The following is a 20000-nucleotide window of genomic DNA, read 5'->3' as shown; positions in this document are numbered from 1 at the left end:
TTCGTTGCCCTCATCGTCGGAATTCACTATGGAAAAGAGAGTAATCGCTCCAGGTTTTTCAAGAACAGACGAAATTTGATGTATTTGACGACGGTTCATAATCTCCCCTATACAACATAATAGAGTAAGTGTCTGATTACATATATATATATATATATATATATATATATATATATATATATATATATATATATATGTATATATATATATATATATATATACATATGTGGGTGTGTGTATATATATATATATATATATATGTATATACATATATATATATATGTGTGTGTGTATATATATATATACATATATATATATATATATATATATATATATATATATATGTATATATATATACATCCTGTCACACTCAGGGGAGATAGGGAGTAGTCATACCCTGGTGAGTGGGGGTTACTCCGAGAGGTACACTCGAAAACCACACTTTCCTACAAATTGCCGAACCAGAGGGTTGTTGTTAATAATGGGGGAGATGGTGGGAAGGGTTGAATCTGTGTTTGTGTTCCTGTGCTTGTGTGTGCATATCTGTCGAAATATTTAGACGTCATTTTTGACAGCTCGGGTACACAATGTCCCATATAGACATTAGTTAACCTACTTGGTAACAACTTTGGTTTCTAGGATGCAGATGGTAACAGATGACATATATGTCCCTATCCTTGACAGAGGTTGGCTCAAATGAAAAAAAAAGGCAACAGTTACCGTGACATTCACTCTACGAAATACCTGAGCCGCTTCACGCAGTTACACAGAGAGCTTGTCATCAGTAAGTCAGTCTTTAACAAATAAAAAGGATATTATACAAAATTAGTGATGTAGAACTAGCAGTTGAATCTAATAACATTTTGTTAAAGAAGCCTCATTTCCCGATTATAATTATCATGATGTCAAGAACTTACTTCAAGTTGCTACTTTTAATCATTTTTTTTTTTTTTTTTTTTTTTTTGCTACGTGAAGTTCTAATTTCTGCTTCAGAATGAACTTAGGCGTTGAAGTCTTCCCAAAAAGAAGAGTTCCATCAAAATCTCTCTCTCTCTCTCTCTCTCTCTCTCTCTCTCTCTCTCTCTCTCTCCAAATCATCATCAAATTTCGTTCTTATTTACCTTGCAATTCCAGGCCAGTGGTGCCTGAAAACACTGATGAAGCTTCGACCCTCCCACAGGTTCTTCCCAGCGCTGATTTTTCACGCGGAAAACTATTAATCCTTCCCTCTCTAAGAGGCCCTTTTAGCTGGGCCAAGTCCATCTTCACGGTATATTTGGTTTTCTCCAGCAAATATAGCCTTCAGCGAATTACTTATTTGTTTCTTTTCCTGGTGCGCTAGCGGAAGAATTTGCTTTAAAAGCTTTTGCATTAAGCATTTATCTATTATATTAATGAAGTTTACGCATTTATTTCCATTATTATCATTATTAGAGAATATGAATTATTTGAAGTTTTCTGGCATCCTGACATCGAATAAGAGAGAACTAATACTGTAATGAGTTATAAATGTTTTATAAGAAAATTATGATAGATTATAACACATCGGTGCTTATGTAATACTATATCAAAAAAATATAGTAGATGTTTTGAATAAGTTACTAGCTCCGCTACACCCCTAATTTGAAAAGCAGGATACGTTAAAAGGCCAGGGGCTCCAATAGAGAAAATAGCCCAGTGAGGAAATGAAATAACAATGCAGATAGAATGGCGTGCTTTAGTGTACCCTCAAGCAAGAGACCCCTAACAAAAAAACAGTGGGAGACTATAGTACACAGACTATGACACTACCCAAGACTAGCGAATAATGGTTTGATTTTGGAGTGTTCTTCCACTATAAGAGATGCTTACCATAGCTGAAGAGTTTCTCCAATCCTTACCAAGAAGAAAGTACACACTGAAGTACTTGATCCCTCAAGAACAATTGTTCGTTATCTTTCGCTACTCGTAATTGCCCAAAATGACTTATTGTGTAGTCTTACATTTATTTCTTTAATAAACTTATGAAACTGGGGTTGATGCCATTATTATTATTATTATTATTATTATTATTATTATTATTATTATTGCCTTAGCTATAACCCTAGTTGGAAAGGCAGGATGCTATTAGCCCAAGGGCTCCAACCCGGAAAAATAGCCTAGTGAGAAAAGAAAATAAGGAAATAGATGAACGATATGAGAAATAATGAACAATTAAAATGAAATATTTTAAAAACAGTAACAACATCAAAACAGATATTTCATATATAAACTATAAAAAGACTTATGTCAATCTGTTCAACATGAAAACATTTAGTGCAACAGTGAGGTTTTTAAGTTCTACCGATTCAACTGCCCGAATAAAAAGATCATTCCACAACTTGGTCACAGCTGGAATAAAACTTCTAGAATACTGCGAAGCATTGAGCCTCATGAAGGAGAAGGCCTGACTATTAGGATGATTATGATATCAACAACTTTCCATACCGTAATTTTCCCATGGACTGCCTTTATTTGACAAATTTCATGAGTAATTACATGAAGATGGTATATGCAACAAAGCAAAAATAATCATCAGTCGCTTTGGAGATTTAAATCTAAAGCATAAGCATGTATGGAGTCCTGTTCATATGAACTATGTCCTTAAAATCATTGAAGAATAAATTTACTTCGAAACGTATTCTCTAGATCTATTACAAAATTAATAATAATAATAATAATAATAATAATAATAATAATAATAATAATAATAATAATAATAATAATAATAATAATAATAATTATAATGATAATAATAGTAATAATAATAATAATAATCTGAACGAAAACGATGCATCTACTTGAAATGATAATAATAAAGAATTAATAGAATTGTCAACTTATTCATAAGATGAGACATCTAGGTAATCTAACAGAGATGAAGTGAAACTGAACCTTATATCTAAAACATGATCAACGTTAATTCTGAATATTCCTCATCATTTCCTTCATCTTCATTGAAGAGACGTAGTTGGCAGTAATACATTATTATTATTATTATTATTATTATTATTATTATTATTATTATTACTAGCCAAGCTACAACCCTAGTTGGAAAAGCAAGATGCTATAAGCCCAAGGGCTCCAATAGGGAAAAATAGCCCAGTGAGGAAAGGAAATAAGGAAATAAATAAATGATGAGAACAAATTAACAATAAATCATTCTAAAAACAGTAACAAATACATGAATATTCAGTTCGACCAGAGTGAATTCCGCAATATTCCTTCCATAAAACACCAGGGTGACGTGAGTTGTACCCGGGTTCAATATGTAATTTTTCTTCATTTTTTTCGGGGGGGGGAGGGGCATAAAAATGACGGAAGATTTATGATAAAATTATTAATATAATCTTTTTCAATACTCTGTGAATATCGTCTTTAATCAGGAATATCAGTTAGTGTCATTGAAATTGGCAAAATGATTCACTACATTCCAAGAATATTCCAATAGCATCTGGAAATGTATTAGTCATGTTTGGAGATGCAGTTATTTAGTTGATAAGATCTTGACTATTCTTTTCACCAGCAAGTCTCGGTAGGATACGGTAATTTGGGTCAATTAGTCAGGTTTCGCAAACATACGAAATTGAACTTTTAATTCTAATTAGCGAAGTAATCAAGGGAATTGGGTGTAATAATTCCTGGAGACGTCGAAGTTGCTGTTTCAAGACAAATAAAAAAAATTGATACAGATCCCACCTTTAATTTCTTATTTCTCACATACAATTTTTCTTTCTTCGTGTTTCTCTCCGGCGTGCCTAAGAGAGTACAAAAACACATCTGCATGCAAATGTAATTCAGATGGTTTTATCCTCCTTAAACGTTATTTTGTTTATTTTTTCCATTTTGGGACTGGTTGTTGTTTCAGAAAAACTATTTCATGTACAGTGCAGCGTGGATTAGTATGTGTATCTATTTGTGTTTGATTTTGGTCTCTAGAACTTTATTTAGAATATATATCATTTCTCTGATATTAGAAAAAAAAATTCACTTTTCCTCGTAGACAAATTGAAATCTTTCATTAGCCTATATGTGTAATTCTCTTATATAATTTTTAACTTCTAAAATGCAAGTAGTTGGAAGAATTTTATTCATTCAAATGATGACAATACTATAATCAATCATATGATTCCATAATTATATCATGATATAAACATTTATTCTACAGGTATACTAAGTGTTGAATATTATCAGCAGAATGGTAAATCATCTTCAAACTGGCGTTTAGCTACCCGGTGATTTGCAGTATCTTAACATCTAATCTTCAGATGCATTTTAATCATATATTACAATTTTAAATCTCCCTTCGTTTCCTCAGGATGCAGAACTTTCGATGGTAACCGAGGTCAGTGCGTCGGCGTAAGACAGTGCCCATCCGTTCTTAATATCCTTAGTGACCCAAACGCTGCTTCGAGCCTCCGAAAAATTTTAAAGTAAGTCATTAATCTAATGTTGGATGCAGAGAATTGAAATGTAACAACTTGTGGTGGGTGTTGGAAACGTCCCTATTTGGCAGGACACGGGTTGGAGTCCCACTGAGGCTCACAATCCTTATGAGCTAGGGTTTGGGAGACATTAAATTCGTAGCTTTCGTTTTAATTGATTGCCACAGTTCTTCTCTGCATAATCTGCGAGTGAGATGCCACGACGTAAAGTTTTTTTGGGCTAATTATAATATATTACTGTAATGGACAATCTAGATTCTAGATGATGTCTGCAGATTTAGTAGAGATTCTTATGATCTTTCAATTTGCGATTATATATATATATATATAGTATATATATATATATATATATATATGTATGATATATATATATATATATGATACTATATATATATATATATATATATATATATATATACATACATATATATATATATATATATATATATATATATATATATATATGTATATATATATATATATATATATATATATATATATGTATGTATATATATATATATCCATACATATACACACATATATATATATATATATATATATATATATGTGTGTGTGTGTGTGTGTGTGTGTGTGTATGTGTATGCATGTGATTATATAGATAAGCATACGCACATATGTATTAATATATATATATATATATATATATATATAGGTGTGTGTGAATGTGTATACAATGCACAGATAGAAAGACAGATATATATATATATATATATATATATATATATATATATATATATATATATATATATATATATATATATAAGTGCGTGTATATTACATTTATATTATATGTGTGCGTAAAAAATAAATAAAACCAAGTAATAAATTCTATATCCAGAGGTTCCAAAACTACCTAAAAAAAATTACTCAGGTCGTAAAAAAAGGTTTTTTGATTTTGTCTTTACTGAACAGCTCATCTAAAGGATAACCTCATTAAGTAAGCTATTTTCCTCAGGATAAAAATATGAGAAAATAATGGCGGTGATTTAGCATGTGTGACTTAATGGGAAAAGGTGGAAATCGAAGGTCTCACCTAATCGGAAATCGTCACCTTTTGGACTCATTTCTTTTCAACTAGGAGACTGAAAACGAAAATAAAAAAAAAAAAAAAAAGAGAGAGAAAGGGATAATGAATTCGGCACGTTCGAACTTTTATATTTTTTCATCAGTCTTTTCTTCGGATGATGTCTGTGATTCTTCGTTTGTTTTCTTAGTTACCTCCACCAACGAAGTTGGAAGGAGGTTATGTTTTCACCCGATGTTTGTTTGTTTGTCTGTTTGTTTATTTGTGAACAACTTTATGGTCGCAATTTTACCCATTGAGTAGTTAAACTTTCAGGGATTAATTGCCATGTTAAGACTTAGAAGTGATTTAATTTGAAAGTTCTAGGTCAAAGGTCAAGGTCAAGGTCAAGCGGAAGTTCGACTGAACAAACCCTAACCTCGAGAAATAAGCTGCCTTGGCGGAGGTCTGCAGTCTCAGAGTGCTTTTCTAGTTCATGGATGCTTTTCCCCGTTGGATCCTTTGATTTCGAGTAAATAAAAATCCTCGTTACCTGAGATCTTCGAATTTTGATTTTTCTCATTACAAAAGTTCTAATAACTTGAAGATTTTGAATCTATATCCTCTCGAAACTGAGATTGAGAACTAACCAGAAAATCTCTCTCTCTCTCTCTCTCTCTCTCTCTCTCTCTCTCTCTCTCTCTCTCTCTCTCTCTCATCCTGCCAGTCCTTTGCCTTCCTCCCTCCCAAATGCATCCTACAATTCCCCCCCTCCTACTCCTGGCGCTCCTGTTTTAACAGCCCCTTTCTCTTCCTTCCCTCGCCACAAAGCTTCCTATTCTGGAAGCAGCGCCTAAGGCTTCTTGAAAGACAATCGCCTTTCCAAAATAAAGAAAAAACCCAGCAACTAAAAAAAAGTAAGAAGAAAAAGTCTCCTCCAAGCTCGCCTAGGCTGAGAAAATGAAGAAAGGTTATATATGAAGAGACTCGGGTTTGAACCTGCGCGAGTTGGCAGCCCTGCGACCTGCTGGCTAATCGATAGCCAAGTCCTTTGATAGTTTACTCTTCGTCGTACTCCTCTCCCTCACTCCCTCCCTCCCTCCACCTCTATTCTTCTTCTTTTTTTTTTTCTTTTTTTTTTGTGCTAGTCTGCATTCTTCTATTTTCATCTCCTCACGCACGTAATCAGGGTAATGACATTTCTGTCTAATTTCCCCGATGAAAGAAATCATGAAATCGTTTCGTGGCTTACGTCGGCGTCAAGCGAGTGGAACTCGGATGGTAAATCTCATCATAAATATCCTTGATTTAATGGAAGTTACAGGTTCGGAATCCACGTTAAGAGGAAAGTCTTAAAACCCCTATCGTACAGTATGAAAAGAGAATGTATTGTTTATCATATTTTTTTTCCCTCAATCAGCTTGGCCCTCGTGGTCTTTGGAGACTGAGAGGAGATGAAATTTTTGACGTTATAGCCCAGCGCTGGGGCTGAGGAGGCCATTTGGTGCCGAGGTGCTTAACGACCTCGGGATCAGAGCCCCAGACATTAATGTATCAAAAATATATGGCTTATTTAAATATGAAAAACACGTCTAAATGTGCAAAAATTTATCATATATATAACGGATTTTGAGCGAAGCGAAAAATCTATTTTTGGGTGAGATGGCCATGTCGTCCTGATGGAAGTTCCTATAGGGTAGCTTCCTAGGGTATATTACAACTACGGCGATATTCCCAGAGAATTTACCTTAAGGTACCAGAATTCTAACTCCTGGAGCGAGTATCCCTCGTGAAAGGGATATCGCGACATATCAGAGGACGTATTCTTGACACGCCACATGGCAATCTGCATCCTGGACAGAGATTTCGTCTCGTAGGAGGGATTGGCAAGAAACGAATTCGGGAAAGAAAAAGGGGAGCCGCTCCCAAGGCTTCCCTATCCTCCGATTCGTATGCGTGCCTGGCGCCAATCCTGGCGCCATCTGTATTCCTTGTAGCGTACACGAGGTGCTACAGATACTGTATGTAGGGAGGGGTCCTACAGCCCTTTCTTAGAAAGGCAAGGGCGGGTCCATCAGGACGACATGGCCATCTCACCCAAAAATAGATTTTTCGCTTCGCTCAAAATCCGTTTTTTGGGCTCAAGCCATGTCGTCCTGATGGAAGTGTACCAGAGCATTACTGTATCTGTGGATTCTCAGAACGTGCCGTACTCCCCGGATGTAATTTTTCCCGGTCGACTAGACCTAGAGACCTAAGATGTTACCGTTATACATCTTTTCAACTAACTATAAACCATGTTAGAGCTTCCTGCCCCCTACAGGGAAGAGTCCTACTAGACTCTGGAAAAGTCTCGAAGAGTACATATACCTATGTATGAATACCAGGCAAGCTAATATAGTGGTCTCGCCCTATATTAAGTAAAGCATAGTTTGTAAAGAACCACTGCGTCAATATGAAATATCGACCAGTTCTCCGCACAATACTTGTATTGGACAAAGGTTTTATATCCGCATAGGAGGAAAACCAATGCAACTTATCCCAGATAAGGTACATAGAATGAATGCTCAATTATACCAATAAATTGACACAGGTGAAGGAGACGCAAGGTTCTCAAGAACCAGATTATTGACAGGCAATAAATAGACAGGTTAACCACAATTATATATATATATACATAAGAAGAGGATAACCCAAAACTTTAAGCATAAGTATGATAGTAAACAGAGCTTGTTTGTCTGAAAGAAAAAACATTAAATGCCACTTTTAAGATACCGAGGTATCAAAGTCATAAAAGCCTGTATTACAAATCAATGACATTAGCGTTAGAAACGCTCGGCACACATGTCTGCACTTATGCTAGGTTCACCTTCGGAAATGGAACAGTCTGCATGGGCAACACAGTGCCCTCACTTAGTTTGTAGTACAGTATGTAACTACACACTCACCCTGGAATTAATCGTCCCAATTAAGACCACTGTTCCTCGCAGAGTTAAACAGTAGGGTTAACACCGCGACCCACTGCTACCACAGATCTCTTTTAGTTCCTCTACTTGCTTCGCATAGTGGCGAAAGAACACTCTGGAAGACTTCCAGCCAGTGTATGAACGGAGATGTTCAAAATCCATACAATTAAAGAAATTTAAGGATGAGGCAACTTTCCTCGGATCGTGACCTGCGGGTGTATTGTCAGGATCCGCTCTGCGAATAAAATATGTGATTTTCGCTCTGAGTTGATTCAGAGATAAATTTGAGCCTGATGTTTCTCCCCTGAATAGTTGACCACCCTTGAAGTCTGAAGTTCTATGAAGATAGACCTTTAGGCATTCTACTGGACATAGAGATGCATCTTCTTTCAGAGGGCAGATTCTCCAGGGACCCCACCTGTTGGTGGGTAACTCATTCTTGGCGAGAAACGTAGGATCCGGAAACAGGTTCAGTTCTCCCCCATCCAGGAACTGAACACGACCTGCCTCTCTCGAGAGGCTACAATCTCACTAACCCTGGCCCCGGACGCGAGTGCAAAATAGGAAAATAACTTTTTGTGTCAAATCCTTTAATGCACACTCTTCATTGCTCAACAGAGAAGCGAAATGAAGAACTTGTCTAAAGACCATGAAATGGGCTTTGGAGGTGCTGAAGGTCTGAGCCTAGCACAGGCTTTCGGGACTTTATTAAAGATCTCGTTACCTAGGTCGACCTGGAAGGCATATAGAATGGGTCTTGTCAAAGCAGACTTACACGCTGAAATCGTGTTAGCTGCCAATCCTTGACCATGGAGGTGGAGAAGAAAGATAAGCAGAAGTCTGTCAAGATCTCCTGCGGATTCTTCGCCTTGACAAAAGGCCACCCATTTTCTCCAAGATGACTCATATTGCCTTCTAGTAGATTTGCACTTATATTCCTCAAGGAAGTCTATGCTGGCTTTCGAAATCCCGAAACGCTTTCTCACCGCTAGGGAGAGAAAATCATGAGCTGCAGGGTCCGGGTTTTCTGTAATGAAGCGCAGACAGTTGACTTCTGGACTCGCTGGGTCAGAACTGGATCTGGTAGCGGTACAAACTTCAGCTACAGTTCCAATGCCAGGAGGAACCACACGCTGTTCGGCCACTTGTGGGCCACTATTGCCGCTACCCCTTGAAGGATCTCAGTTTGTTGAGGACCCTCAACAGAAGGTTGTGAGGAGGGAACAGATAAATCTTGGACCATCTGTTCCAGTCGAGGGACATCGCGTCCACTGCTTCCGCTAAGGGGTCCTCGTACGGGGCACGTACAGGGGCAACTTCTTGTTGTCTTTCGTCGCAAAGAGGTCTATCTGCAGTTCTGGGACTGATTCAGAATGAAGGAGAATGATCCTGCGTCTAAGGACCATTCCGACTCTATCGGTGTGAACCTGGATAGAGCGTCCGCTGTCACATCGCAGACTCCTTGAAGGTGAACTGCCGACAGGTACCACTTCTTCTTTTCCGCCAATCGGAAGATGGCCAACATCACCTGGTTGAGAGGTGGTGACCTCGATCCTTGTCGATTCAAGTATCTCACAACTACCTCGCTGTCTATCACCAACCTTATTTGGATCAAGTGACGCGGGGAGACTTTCTTTAAGGTAAGGAGCACTGCCCTAGCTTCTAGAAAGTTTTATGTGAAAGGTCTTGAATAGCTTGGACCAAGTCCCCTGGACTTTTTTCCGATGAGAGTGACCTCCCCATCCCTCCTTCGAGGTGTCTGAGTGAATCGTCACCGACGGGGGAGGTGGCTGAAGAAGAACCGACTTCTTTAGATGTCTGGCTTGGGACCAAGGCCTGAGAAGAGTACTTAGCCGAAGCGGCTGGTCTTCTCAGATCTCTTCGCGCGTTTGATGCATAACTTCTCCAAACTCCGATTGCATCCTTTAGCTGTGCTCTTAGCACTGGGTCTGTCCCCGAAGCAAACTGGAGAGAGCGCAGTACCCTCTCCTGCTCGCGTCTTGATATCCTTTCGGAATCTAGAAGTCTCTTGACAGAACCCGCTATCTCCTTCCTTTTCTTCGCCGGGATGGAGAAACGGTGTGACAAAAGGTCCCAGTGGATTCCCAGCCACTGGAACTTTTGAGATGGAGAAAGTCGAGACTTTTTCTGTTGATCTTGAAGCCTAGGTACTCTAGGAACTGGATCACTTGACTGGAAGCTTGCAAGCATTCTGACTCGGATGCTGCCCACACCAACCAGTCGTCCAGGTAGGCTACTACCTGAATTCCCTTTAGGCGTAATTGTTTGAGAGCTACGCTCGCAAGCTTCGTAAAAATCCTTGGGGCTATGTTTAGCCCGAATGGCATGGCTCCGAAGGCGTATAGTCTTCGTTGTAGCCTGAACCCTAGGTAGGGGGAGAGTCGATGGCTAATTGGAATGTGCCAATAGGCGTCTGACAAGTCTATAGAGACGGAATATGCCCTCTTGGGCAGTAAGGTCCTTATGTGTTGCAGTGTTAGCATTTTGAATTTGCAATTCACTATGAACTTGTTGAGTGGCGACAAGTCCAGAATGACTCTGAGCTTTTCCGAGTCTTTCTTGGGAACACAAAACAGCCTCCCTTAGAAATTGATGGGCTTCACCCTTCGGATCACCTTTTTTCTCCAACAGTTCTTGAACGTACTCCTCCATAACGGGGGTGGAGTGTTGGAAAAACCAAAGGCACGGGGGTGGAGTGCTGTACCATCTCCCGCCCAGTCCATTCTTGAGTAGGCTGTGGGCCCAGGGATCGAAGGTCCACCGATCCCGAAATTTCAGAAGTCTCCCTCCTACCGGTATCACCTCACTTGGACTGCCGTCCTGAGGTCTTGCCTTCCTGACCACGACCACCCCTGAATCCCCTTCCCCTTGAGGGGCGTCTAGACGAGCCTCTGGCTGCTCCACTAGGCTTTGCTCGAAAGGAAGTAGACTGCCCTTCGAACGCTGGGGTGAATGCCGTGGACTGTGTCGACACGGCCTGGGGTACCCACTGAAAAGTGGTCGGGGTTTGTGCCACGATCTGGGGCACTGGGGGCAATGGTAATTGCAGTTTCTGTTGCTGTCTAAGAGGCTTGGCTGGCCGAGACGGTGGCCTAGTCCTCCTAGTCTTCCTCTTTGGTTGAGGACCCTCATCCGGGGAAGACTTTCTTTTGATAGCCAGGCCCCACTTCTGGAGAAGGTTTCTATTCTCCAAGGCGGCCTTATCAACAACTTCTTTGACCAAGTCGGTAGGGAAAAGGTCTTTTCCCCAAATGTTGGAGGAGATTAGTTTCCTTGGCTCGTGCCTCACCGTAGCCGAGGTAAACACGAACTCCCTACAAGCTCTCCTTGCCTTGACGAAGCCATAAAGGTCCTTCGTCACTGTGGCCAGATGAGACTTGGCCACTATCATGAACATTTCATGGACCTTGGGGTCACTTGCCATCGTCTCGAGGGTAGTCTGAAGAGACATTGAGGCAGTCAGTCTTTCTTTTGTATCGAACTCTCTTCGCAAAAGAAAGTCAGACAGCTTAGGGAGGTCCTCGCCGAACTGACGTCCGGCAATATCAGCCTCCAACTTTCCAACTGAGAACGTAAGATGGACGTCCTTCCAGTCTTTGTGGTCCATAGGCAGGGCCAGCGACAAGGATTTACACTCCTCTAGGGAGGGGCAAGACTTGCCGGCCTCGACTGCTTTTAGTACAGCCAGAAAACCTTTTCTGTAAAAAGGGGAAGGCTCTAGTAGGCGAGGACAGAAAGGAAGGGAGCTTCCTATTCAATGCGGCTACCTTTGAGTTAGAGAAGCCCCTCTCTTTCATCGAGGGTGAAAGTAGATCTTGAGCCTTAGCATGGTCCATCACTATGACCTCCTTCGGCTCTGTCTCCTCCTTTGAAGCTGGTTCCTTCCTCAGCCGGACATAACAGTCCGGATATGATGCCTTGCTGGGCCAGAATTCCACCTCCTCCAGGGGAACTGAGCCCAGCTTATCCGAGATGACGATCTTTCCAGTCGTCATCGGCATGTGCTCAGCATACCTCCATGGGTTAGCATCTGAGCACAAGGGAAGGTCTTTCACATTGAGCTTTTTCTGAGGCCCATGTGATTCTGCAAGGCACTGCATTCGCAGTTCCATTGCAGCCGCCTTCTCCTGATTCTCCTTCTGCATTTGTTGGATCATTCCAACAATAGAAGAGAGGGCCTGTCCCAGCTCTACTGGGAGACCGGCCGATGTAGAGGGAATAGGCTCCGGAATCTGAACCGGAGTAGCCGACACCTCGTCGACGTCTACCTCTACAACGTCTGGGGCTTGAACTTCATCCTGGGCTTCTGCCAGGAGGTCTTCCTCCCGACACCCGTCCACATCAGACATCCTGTCATCTAACTGGATGTCTTGCATCGCGACCGCGACTTCAGCATCCACCTGGATCTGAACTTAGGGGATCTCCTCTTGAGGCTGGGGAATCACTGCATCAGCTGATGCCTTAGGGAAAAGATACGCCCTCATCTTCTCACTTGGAAGATAAGGGCCAGAAGTGTTCTTTTGGAAGCTCCTTACCCAGGTACGAAGCTTCTTCCTAGCTATATCCCTTGATTCCTCTGTCCTAGGGAAATTAAAGGTTTCAGTAATCAGGTTAGTGCACACATTACATACCTGCCAATACCGGAGATCATCCTTGAAGACAGCGTATGCTGCGTGTCTCCTACAAAACTCATGTCCGCAGAGGTTCTTGCTGCGGACGTTGCAGAAAGCACTTCCCCACTTCGGAGTGTCCTTCTGTAAAGAGAAGAAATTTCCATGAGTATCAAGTGAACTATGTATCACTGGATATGCATTAGTATAGCATAACAATTCAGAAAGGAAAGACACACACTTGTGTTTCCCTCACAACCCACTGCTGCAGCCTTCCAGATAATAAAATCAAATGGTTAATCTCTTCTAGAGTAACCAATGCAAAGTTTCCAGAGGAAACAGGTGGAGCTCACACCTAAGCAATGATTTTAAAAACCTGGATAATAGACAGGAAAGAACTCACTTTCCTATCTGTAGGGCAACAGCAAAGGGATGTGCGAGAAAACACAATAGTGTTAGAAGACACAGTGCTGTACCAAAACCCTTACCATAGTTTTCTTCTTACTGTATATGTTATACTGAAGAATACTAGTACAGTATAGGGGGATGCGTGCCGGCCTGCCTTTGCCGGCCGGCACACACCATAACTAGCTTTAAAGTATACTACTTAACAGCTATAAGGCGGCAGCACTCTGGTTCAAATGCATGTGCCGGTCGGCAGCAACTGCCGGCCGGTAACAGCCAATGTTGGCCGGCAATGGCTGCCGGCCAGCAACTACACAAGGTAGTACCCAGCTGCCGGCCACACTCTTGGTGACCGGCAGACAAGGGCTGACATAAGCCGGCCGGCAAAGGTACAAGACCGATGCCAGCCGGCAGCAAAAGAACCAGAGGACTACACCTGCCCGGCTGCCGGCCTCATAGGCCGGCAGCCGGGTCAGGTACAGCACTAGAAGAAAAATAGAATGGATGCCGGGATAAGAGTGTACACAACCTCCAAGCCCGGCAACCGAAAGAGTGCATATAAGGAAGGGGAGAAACTAATTCAGGCTTCCTGACCAATGCCGTCTGGCTCTACAGGCAGGCATGGATGAGGGACCAAGAGAGGTCCGGGCAGCACTCGAAAACATAAGACCCTTGCCGGCCAGCAGCTCTGCCGGCCGGCAAGGGGCTGAGTCAATTCCACATCCTAACCTATACTACGTCCAGATGTAGAATGACGTACAGTACAGTAATGGCTAGGCCATTACGGAGAAAGAGGGGGAAGGGACAAGAGGGTCCTACCAACCTTGCTTTAGTGACAGATCATCCGCAGCCAAGAAACTTATCTTAGCCTAAGGGAGATCTAAGGGGGAAGGCCAGCAATACTTGCCAGCTCCCAGAGCACCAAAGCAAGGAAGGTGTTGCTACTCCCAGGGAAAGAAACTTATCCTCCCCGAGAACAGCAACAAGGACTAGTCTGGTAGATCACAAAAGAAGGAATCATATCCACAGAAACCTTCGGTAGTGACCTAAGGGAGCTAAGCTCCCTTTGTCTGTGTCAGGCCAGCGAGGGGGACTCAGCCCCAAGCCAGACAACACAGACTCAGACTAAAAAACTCTGTTGTTCTGTCCCTCTTGAACCATACTACAGGAACAGGAAGGTACAGTAACACCCCAGTATAGTTTTATCGAAAATAAATTCGGAAAAAACCACTTAGGGATAAGCCCAAGGCTTAAACAGAGGGAAAGGGATTGCATACCTTCTCCGAAGAAAAGAAAGCAACCGGGGAGTATGATAAAGTATACTAAGGCTCCATAAGCAACTAGCCTAGGCACCAAGAGAATCGATTACCTAAATCACCGAAACTCACTCGTATACTATCTTGGAAATATTCCACACAGTCTTAAATGTATAAAATATAGCCTAAAGCTTCAATAAAATTTTAATTACACTCGGAAAAACCAAAATCATGCATGAAGTACTAGGACCAAACGACCAGGCTACATGGCCTAGCGTAGGCCAGAATGGCGAATACTTCGCCAAATAATACTAAGCACGAAAGGAAATCCTATGTAATGCTAATTAGCTAAAATTTATTAAAGCAAAACAACCAGGAATGTCGCTCTGACTAACTAAATTTATACCTAGCGAGCGACAGCGTCCAGGACGCCTCTGGTAGGCTACGGCTCTTGTATCAAAGATTAATCCTATTAATCACTCAAAATTTTACCAAGAGCCTACATTTATACATAAAAGACATTATACTCAACTTATCAGAGGCCAACGAAGACGGAGAAGCCATGAAAAAGTAGAATAAATCCAAGATTTGCGAGAAACACAGGAAAAAACACCGAGTTGTTAACCTACGCAAAAAGGAATACAGATGGCGCCAGGATTGGCGCCAGGCACGCATACGAATCGGAGGATAGGGAAGCCTTGGGAGCGGCTCCCCTTTTCTTTCCCGAATTCGTTTCTTGCCAATCCCTCCTACGAGACGAAATCTCTGTCCAGGATGCAGATTGCCATGTGGCGTGTCAAGAATACGTCCTCTGATATATCGCGATATCCCTTTCACGAGGGATACTCGCTCCAGGAGTTAGAATTCTGGTACCTTAAGGTAAATTCTCTGGGAATATCTCCGTAGTTGTAATATACCCTAGGAAGCTACCCTATAGGAACTTCCATCAGGACGACATGGCTTGAGCCCAATATATATATATATATATATATATATATATATATATATATATATATATATATATATATATATATATATATATATATGCAATTTGGAAAAGTCCAATAAATGTAAAATAAGGTTAAGTCAAGACAGCAAGATGAAACAATGGAAGAGGGGATAGTGCTAAAAAAAAAAAAAAAAAAAAAAAGAAAAAAAAGATAAAAAAAAATAAAATAAAAATTCCAGGTTGGAGGTTGGAAGTATTAATAAAGTGTTATAAACCTTCTGTTTTACTATGATTATTCGCTGAAATAACCCTCCCGTGTGTGAAATCATCATTTTGGTTCTAAAGTCAAATCAAGGATGAGACATGAATTTTAGTCATGTTTATTAATTCAAAATATATGATTTCATTCTGATATAAATAAAGCCTTCCATATGGATTTATCTATTTAATAAGAGTGAATTTAGACTTAAATTTCACACTAGATTCTTATTCCATCGACAAAAAAGACTCATATCTACAGAGTTAAAAATTATCGAAATTATCAAGTCAGGTCCACACATCTACATTCAAATTCGTTTAAATACAGTTTAAGCCATCAAAACCACAGTACACTCAAGCAAACTGTTCTATCTTATTTCTCTTGTTTATTTTTATTTTTTACAGTTTATATATGAAATATATCTTTTAATGTTGTTATTGTTCTTAAAATATTTTATTTTATCTGTTCATTAATCTTCTAGTTTATTTATTTCTTTGTTTCCTCTCCTCACTGGGCTATTTTTCCCTGTTGGAGATTTTTAGCTTAAAGCCTCCTGCTTTTTCAACTAGGATTGTAGCATAGTTAATAATAATAATAATAATAATAATAATAATAATAATAATAATAATAATAATAATAATAATAATAAAATCTACTCGAAATTGGATATAAACCACAAAAAAGAAATGTCACTTTATTGTCTATCATAGCTCCCAGGAGTAACATTCGGTGCAGGTCAGGTCTACAATTCCTGGTTCCCCGTAATACACCGAATGTTCAGTTGCAAGAGGATTTCATTTAATTAAGTTCACATTCCTCTGTAAAGTCGGATTACTCGGTCCCCGAGTATCGCAGCTGCTGGGAACATATTGCCAGAGTTTGACGGAGCTGCCATCTGAATTCATTCAGGATTTTTTTTTTAATTTTAGTGTCGTCACAAAATCTTGATTTTGGGACCTAATAGCGCCTGTGTCTTCATTCATAGGTGATTAAAATAGTTCATTACTTATAGTTCTCTTATAGTTAATTTATTTCGTTATGACCTTTCTTCACTGGGCTATTTTTCCTTGTTGGAGTCCTTGGGGTCATAGCATCCTGCTTTTCGGCTTTTCCAACTAGAGTAGTAGCTTAGCTACTACTACTACTACTACTATTACTACTACTACTACTACTACTACTACTAATAATAATAATAATAATAATAATAATAATAATAATACTGACTGTTATCATATTGCAAAGGATGATGGTTGTTGCATAGAAAATGTCATAACTGATTCACACATTCTCTGAAAATCTCAAAACTAATTCTCTCTCTCTCTCTCTCTCTCTCTCTCTCTCTCTCTCTCTCTCTCTCTCTCTCTCTCTCTCTGCACTTAGTGATCATAACTATCCTATCTCATCGTGATTCTGACGAGCGAACGCCATGTTTAACTCTCACCTCGACCAACTTCACAATTCCAGACTCGCTGTTTGATGCAATTCGTTCAAATTGAAATCCTGAAAGGATGGCTGAAGAACGGGGAATTCCCGGACATACGTGGCATATAAATTCCCCGGTTGATGGGAAACAGATTTCCTGAAATAGGAAACGGAATCTAGATAGAACTCTGGTAGTGTAATGTGATTGTATGAATAAAATTATGTCTTTTCATGCTTTTCATGAGGAAAGGCTAGTTCAGAGCACAAACACAGGCATACGATGCTGTTCCAGAAACAATAACTTGGACTTTTTTTTTTTTTTTTTTTTTTTAAGAAAGACCATGCCAGATAGTTTTAATCTACTCAGACAATCAGACAATCGAGTATTTCTAACACTATTATTATTATTATTATTATTATTATTATTATCAGCTAAGTTACCACCCTAGTTGGAAAAGCAGGATGCTATAAGCCTAAGGGCTTCAACATGGAAAAATAACCCAGTGAGGTAAGGAAATAGGGAAATGAATAAACTATATGAAAAGTAATGAACAATGAAAACAATATATTTTAAGGACAGCAGCAACATTCAAACAGATCTTTCTATGTAAACAAGAGTCTTATGTCAGGCTTTTCAACATAAAAAAAACCTTTGTTGCAAATTTGAACTTGCAACAATCGATAAAAAAACAATGGAAGTTTAAACACACACACAGGCACACACACACACATACACACACCATTATATTAAAAATAAAAAAAATCAAGCATAGTTAATGTTTTTGTAACAGCATTGCATATCAATGTTCTGAAATAGACATTCCTCATTAAAAGCATTTTTAATGAAAAGGTTTATGTTTAGTTAAGATTACTCAAGTATAGCACAATTCCTTTTATACGTATCTACACTCAAGTATCATCGAAGTATGGTTCCCTAACATGACAATGCTAAAATGTGGCTGGAATGATTTACAGTATACTACATTCAATCCATAAGCATTTAAGAGACCAAAGTATACTTTGTTCATAAATACGTCATACAAATCATGAATTTACGCTACAGATGTCAGGCAGGGCAGCCAATCGGGGCAAAGTCCTACAAAAAGAAGGCAACCTTGCCTACCTCCATCATCATCATTTCCTCCTACGCCTATACACGCAAAGGGCCTCGGTTAGATTTCGTCAGTCGTCTATATCTTGAGCTTTTAATTCAATAATTCCCCCTTCATCATATCCTACTTCGCGCTTCATAGTCCTCAGCCATGTAGGCCTGGGTCATCCAACTCTTCTAGTGCCTTGTGGAGCCCAGCTGAACGTTTGGTGAACTATTCTCTCTTGGGAATTGTGAAGAGCATGCCCAAACCATCTCCATCTACCCCTCGTCATGATCTCATCCACATATGGTACTCAAGTAATCTCACTTATATACAAAATAAAAAAAAAGGACTTCAATAGAAGAAGAAGAAGAAGAAGAAGAAGAAGAATATGCCACTTTAGTACCCTTCATTTGTTACAATTTCCCTTTTTTTATCCCATTAGACAGTCTCTATGACCTGTCAGTGATTTCTATAGTAAGCTTAACTTTTGGTATCGTGATAATCTTCAGGGACGATATGAGAATGGAAGGTGTTCCAGATTTGCCAGACAGTTTATATTTTGTAATACCAGTCTTTCAGTTTATATTTTGTAATCCAGTCTTTCAGCTTATATTTAGTAATATCATCTGTTTATATTTTGTAATACTAGTCTGTTTATATTTTGTAATACCAGTCTTTCAGTTTATATTTTATAATACAAATTTGTTTATATTTTGTAATACCAATCTTTCAGCTTATATTTAGTAATACCATCTGTTTATATTTTGTAATACTAGTCTGTTTATATTTTGTAATACCAGTCTCTCAGCTTATATTTTGTAATACAAGTCTGTTTATACTTTGTAATACCAGTCTTTCAGTTTATATTTTGTAATACCAGTCTTTTTATATTTTGTAATCCAGTCTTTCATCTTATATTTAGTAATACCATCTGTTTATATTTTGTAATACTAGTCTGTTTATATTTTGTAATAAGAGTCGTTCAGCTTATGTTTTGTAATAAGAGTCGTTCAGCTTATATTTTGTAATACAAATCTGTTTATATTTTGTAATACCAATCTTTCAGCTTATATTTAGTAATACCATCTGTTTATATTTTGTAATACTAGTCTGTTTATATTTTGTAATACCAGTTTTTCGGTTTATATTTTGTAATGCCAGTCCTTCTGTTTATATTTTTGTAATACCGGCCTTCCGACTCAACCAGCTGCCAACGGCTTAAGAAACCTTTGTCGGGGAACTATGCGTACCTCTCTCTCTCTCTCTCTCTCTCTCTCTCTCTCTCTCTCTCTCTCTCTCTCATGATACCCTCACAGAAAGTCTGACTGTTGGCATTTTAAACTACATTCTCTTCTCTTGTGATATGTTCCAGGCTAAATTTCAAGAACTGTGAGGAATGATTAGTGAAAACCTCTCATGGCCCTGAAAACTGTCCTCTAAAACTATTAAATTCCTCTTAATTACTTTCTCTACGATCGCCTTCAAGATTTTCACTCTTGAATAACGATAGAAACTTTTCAGTTTTGTT

The 20000-nt window shown here is 39.4% G+C and overlaps 1 protein-coding gene across 2 annotated transcripts in view; it reads left to right on the top strand.

Moving 5' to 3' along the window:
• The window catches only part of LOC137639195 (serine protease 7-like), a 117516-nt gene that overhangs the window by 39506 nt on the left and 58010 nt on the right, over nucleotides 1–20000 (top strand). For both annotated transcript variants that reach the window (XM_068371487.1, XM_068371488.1), the window contains exon 3: nucleotides 4337–4451. In XM_068371487.1, coding sequence (XP_068227588.1) covers nucleotides 4337–4451 — 115 coding nt within the window. The remainder of the gene's footprint in view (nucleotides 1–4336; nucleotides 4452–20000) is intronic.

This window comes from Palaemon carinicauda, chromosome 4, assembly GCF_036898095.1.
Source record: "Palaemon carinicauda isolate YSFRI2023 chromosome 4, ASM3689809v2, whole genome shotgun sequence".
Classification (NCBI taxonomy): Eukaryota; Metazoa; Arthropoda; class Malacostraca; order Decapoda; family Palaemonidae; genus Palaemon; species Palaemon carinicauda.
The sequence above is the reverse complement of the archived record's forward strand: the minus strand, read 5'-3'. Positions and strand labels throughout refer to the sequence as shown.